Consider the following 4,073-nt stretch of genomic DNA (forward strand, 5'->3'; position numbering starts at 1 on the left):
CTTTCTACATTATATATTTTATAATAATGATATATTTTTAGAGTCTATATTGCATATTTATATTTTAAATTTTTTTAAAATTGATATGAACCATTGTTATTTTAATGTATTGTAAGGCACCCAGAGTCGTGTTTGAGATGGGTGATGGAAAAATCTGCTAAATAAATAAAAATAAATTACTTAGAAACTCATCTTCTTAATTTGAACAGAAAAAGATCTTTACACGATTTAATACCTTTTTATTAATTGCTCCCTGTTGTTCATTTTGGGCCTCAGCACAATGATGTAGCATTTGGGGAAAAAGATACATCCCAGTAAGGCAGCACTGGAGGACAAGATGGAGAAGATCTCCACAGCCACCATGGCTTTCCCTGTCGTGCTCAGGTAGCTTGGCACAAAGGACACCCACACGCTGCAAAAAGCCAACATGCTGAAGGTGATGAACTTGGCTTCATTAAAGCTGTCAGGCAAATTACGTGCAAAGTATGACACAATGAAGCTGGCAAGAGCCAAGAAGCCAAGGTAGCCCAGGACAAAATAGAACATGAGGATGGAGCCTTCATTGCATTGCAAAAGCATGGTTTCCATAAAGGAGTGCATGTCTAACTCAGGGAATGGAGGAGAGGTTGCCAACCACACAGAACAAAGGATGGCTTGGAAAAGAGAGCAGGAAAAAAGAATCAAAAGGGCCAGTCTTTTCCCTACCCATTTCCTCATCTGAGATCCTGGCTTGGTGGCCATGAAAGCCACAACCACAGTGATGGTTTTGGCCAGGACACAAGAAACAGCCACTGAGAAGATGAGGCCAAAAGATGGTTGCTGGAGGAGGCAGGTCACTTTCCCAGGTTGGCTGAGGAAGAGAAAGGGAGAGAGAAAGCAGAGCAAAAGGGACACCAGGAGGGTGTAAGTGAGGTCCCGGTTGTTGGCTTTCACTATGGGGGTGTCCTTGTGCTTAATAAACGTTCCAAGTATCCAGGCTGTTATCAAGCAAAAAGCAACAGCAGCTGATGCCAAGGAGATCCCTAAAGGTTCTTCATAAGACAGGAAACTTGATTTTTTGGTGATGCAACAATCTTGCTCCTTGCTGGGATACTGATCTTCAGGACATTTGAAACAATCTTCCATCTCTACATTAGAAATCAAAAGAAATCTCAGTCATTGACCAACCAAGTCAAACTGTAGTATCTTTGGTGTTCATTCTGTCTACAATCTATCTCTATATTGCAATATTATACTGAAATATAATATTTACACAATATCATCATATAGGACCAAAGGAGGAAAGTGGATTTGAACTGTTAAGGACAGTGAGTATTCACAATGCAGACTTTTGAGATTTCAAAATTTTAACAGTACTCTGAATGTCCAGAACTGGGGAAAAAAAGGAATTGGCAGATTGAACTGTGGAATTTAGGAGCAGCAGCAGCAGATGTTGATAGTATTGACTGTGAGGGGATAAACTAGTATCCTTCATCAAAACCCTTTGAATTTTCTACTTGTGGAAGAGTAAGTTAGCATAAAGCCTTAAATTTATAAATTCTTAGTAAAAATAAGATATTACTATTCAAAGAACATTTCCCCCTCATGTTCATTTTCTAGTGTTTTGCTCATCTTAGACGAAAATGTATCATTTCTGGCAAACTCATGGAGTATGCCCATCTCTGAATCCTAAACTAGGCTTCCAGAAGGCTTCTTCTGAAATGTTGGGCACAAATGCCAACTCATCAGGAATACCTGTGAGAATACCAGAATTTTGCAACTTAACATAGTCTTTATTTTTTTTCAGATCATTTGTCAGGGAGATTCACATGACTCCCTGGATTTCATCTGAGGAAATATGTCCTTACTAATACAATACTTTAGTTATATGCCCATCATATAGTTACTTTCCTTAGCTCTGAGGGAAACATTTCTTTTAAGCCCATGTCATGATCAAATGGAAAACTGCACAACTGACCCATCTTATCTGAAATCTTTCCCTCTGGACATGGAACACAGTCATAGCAGCAGGATGGTCTCCCTTCCATCCTTCTCTTCCAGGTTCCTGGGTAACAGTACTCATTACAGAGAGAAATGGGAAGAACCTGCTGACAACATGAAGCAGAGCTCAGAAAGAGATCCCAAGTTTGTTGTTCTTATGTACATGAGAACTTTAAACCATTTTAACTATTTATTCCATAAAAAGTGATAAGGCAAGTAGGAATGTTTGGGCAAAAAATGAATTATAGTTTTTAAAGGAAAATATAACAAAGACATATGTTCAAGTATAATTATGTATCATAGTTTTTCAAAAGATTAATACAGTGTTACAGAATGACCCCATGTTTGAGACAAATGAATGTTGGCATGATCATGTGGAAAGTTTTGTTTTTTCTATAAAAAGACAATTCTGAGTTGGTCCCTCCCAAAAGAGGATTTATTGAGATTTTCTTGACCATACCTGGTTGAAACCGGGGTGCCAGAGAAGCCTATTTTCATCAATGACCATTTTTTTTCCTTTTGCAGCATTAGGATCTAGCCTTCCAACTTTAACTCTCTGAAATGACCTGTTAGGAAAAGTGATCATGTTGATAACATCAAATCCTCCTGTTACTTCCCTTTTGTCATTAAAGAAGACTCCTTCTCCAGCTGAGTTGTTGAAAGAAATGCCTTGGAGAAATGGGTGGAGCTGTTTGGAAAAAGAAAGTGAGGTGGGGGGAGACAGAGAAGAAAATAACATGGTCATACTTGGAGGAAAGAGTTCAGTACTGGTTACTCTGGATTCATTTGGCTGGGTGTACAATTTGGGTAAGAACAATGTTTTCACCCTAGCTCCTTGAAGCATACCTACCTAGTGCTGAAATATCTTAGCCAATTTTGCCATCCTAATCAAGTTGTACTAAATTCTTCATGGAAAGGAAAGTGTAAAGAGGTTACCTGCCAAGGCTGGAGATATCTGAAGCATACATATCTAGTGTTTAATCCTAGCCTATTTTGCCATTCGAATCAAGTTGTGAGAGCCAGTTTGGTGCAACAAGTTAGAAACCAGGAGACCGAGTTCTAGTCCCACCTTTGGCACAAAGCCGGCAGGGTGACCTTGAGCCACTCACTTTCTCTCAGCCATAGGAAGGACGAAATTGCAAACAACTTCCAAAATCTTTGCCAAGAGTATTGCAGGGACTTCTCCAGGGAGTCTCCGAGAATCCGACACAATTGAATGGATTTAAAAAAACAAAAAACAAGAAACAATTTGTACTAACTTCTTCACAGAGAGGAAAGTGTAGAGAGGTTACCTGCCAAGGCTGGAGATCTGTGACTCGAACCATGTTTCCCACCACCCTTTTGCCCTGGTTTGGTCCCTTTGATAGTAAGGCCTGCAAAGAATGAGCCACAGCGAAGACACCATTGTAGATACTATAACTATGACCAGTCATTTCCATTTCAAAGAGAGGTCCAGGAAGTTTCTCCAGGTTCTCCTCCCCAGTGCACTGTCCAATGTCCATTGTTGGCAATCCTGAATTAGGGAAGAAACAGTCAAATGCTTGCTCCCAAAATTCCTTTATAAATCCATCCCTGGGCCTCAAATAAGGTTTTATGGACTGAACAAATGCCTTGAATCCCAGAACCTCATTTGAAGGAATTTGAAAGGAAATGGCCCCATTGAACAACTGGAGGTTCCAAGACTTTTGAAATCCTGTTAGGATAAAATCAAATTGACTAGTCATGATCCAAACCTTTCTAAAAGATATATTTTCTTTAAATGTAGTGTCCAGCGTAAATATGACACCTGAGAGCCATACAAGCAACAGAGATTCTCCATAGATGACAAATGTGTTTGTCCTGCTGTCTTCGTAATGTCTATAAAGGGTAAACAGTATACCACTAAATTTATCCAAGTCATCAATATTGGGTATTCCTGGGACTTGTTGTAGGAAAGCTGAACAGATTCCATTCTCTGAAAGCAAAAGCTGCATTTTCTGCAAAAATTGTTTTCCGCTCTCACTCTCAGAAGCCAACAGCCCAACCCACTTCCATCCAAAATGCTGTAACAATTGGAGAATCCCAACATACAGCGGAGCCTCATTTGGGGCCAT

The 4,073-nt window shown here is 39.6% G+C and overlaps 1 protein-coding gene across 1 annotated transcript; it reads right to left on the reverse strand.

The window, feature by feature from the left end:
• Nucleotides 1-228: 228 nt before the first annotated feature.
• LOC134497196 (vomeronasal type-2 receptor 26-like) lies at nucleotides 229-4,073 on the reverse strand. Its single transcript, XM_063302871.1, has 4 exons — nucleotides 3,273-4,073; nucleotides 2,441-2,668; nucleotides 1,958-2,084; nucleotides 229-1,127 (listed from the first exon to the last, which is right to left on the reverse strand). Exons 1-4 carry the CDS (start codon nucleotides 4,071-4,073, stop codon nucleotides 229-231), a joined length of 2,055 nt encoding a protein of 684 aa, XP_063158941.1.

Source organism: Candoia aspera, chromosome 4 (genome assembly GCF_035149785.1).
Source record: "Candoia aspera isolate rCanAsp1 chromosome 4, rCanAsp1.hap2, whole genome shotgun sequence".
NCBI classification, from domain to species: Eukaryota; Metazoa; Chordata; class Lepidosauria; order Squamata; family Boidae; genus Candoia; species Candoia aspera.

Coding starts and splice junctions, on each gene's coding strand:
- LOC134497196 (XM_063302871.1), bottom strand. CDS start 4,073: ATGGCCCCAAATGAGGCTCCGCTGTATGTTGGGATTCTCCAATTGTTA. Junction 2,669..3,272: donor CAGATCTCCAGCCTTGGCAG/GTAACCTCTCTA, acceptor TTTTCCAAACAG/CTCCACCCATTTCTCCAAGG. Junction 2,085..2,440: donor GGCACCCCGGTTTCAACCAG/GTATGGTCAAGA, acceptor TGTTGTCAGCAG/GTTCTTCCCATTTCTCTCTG.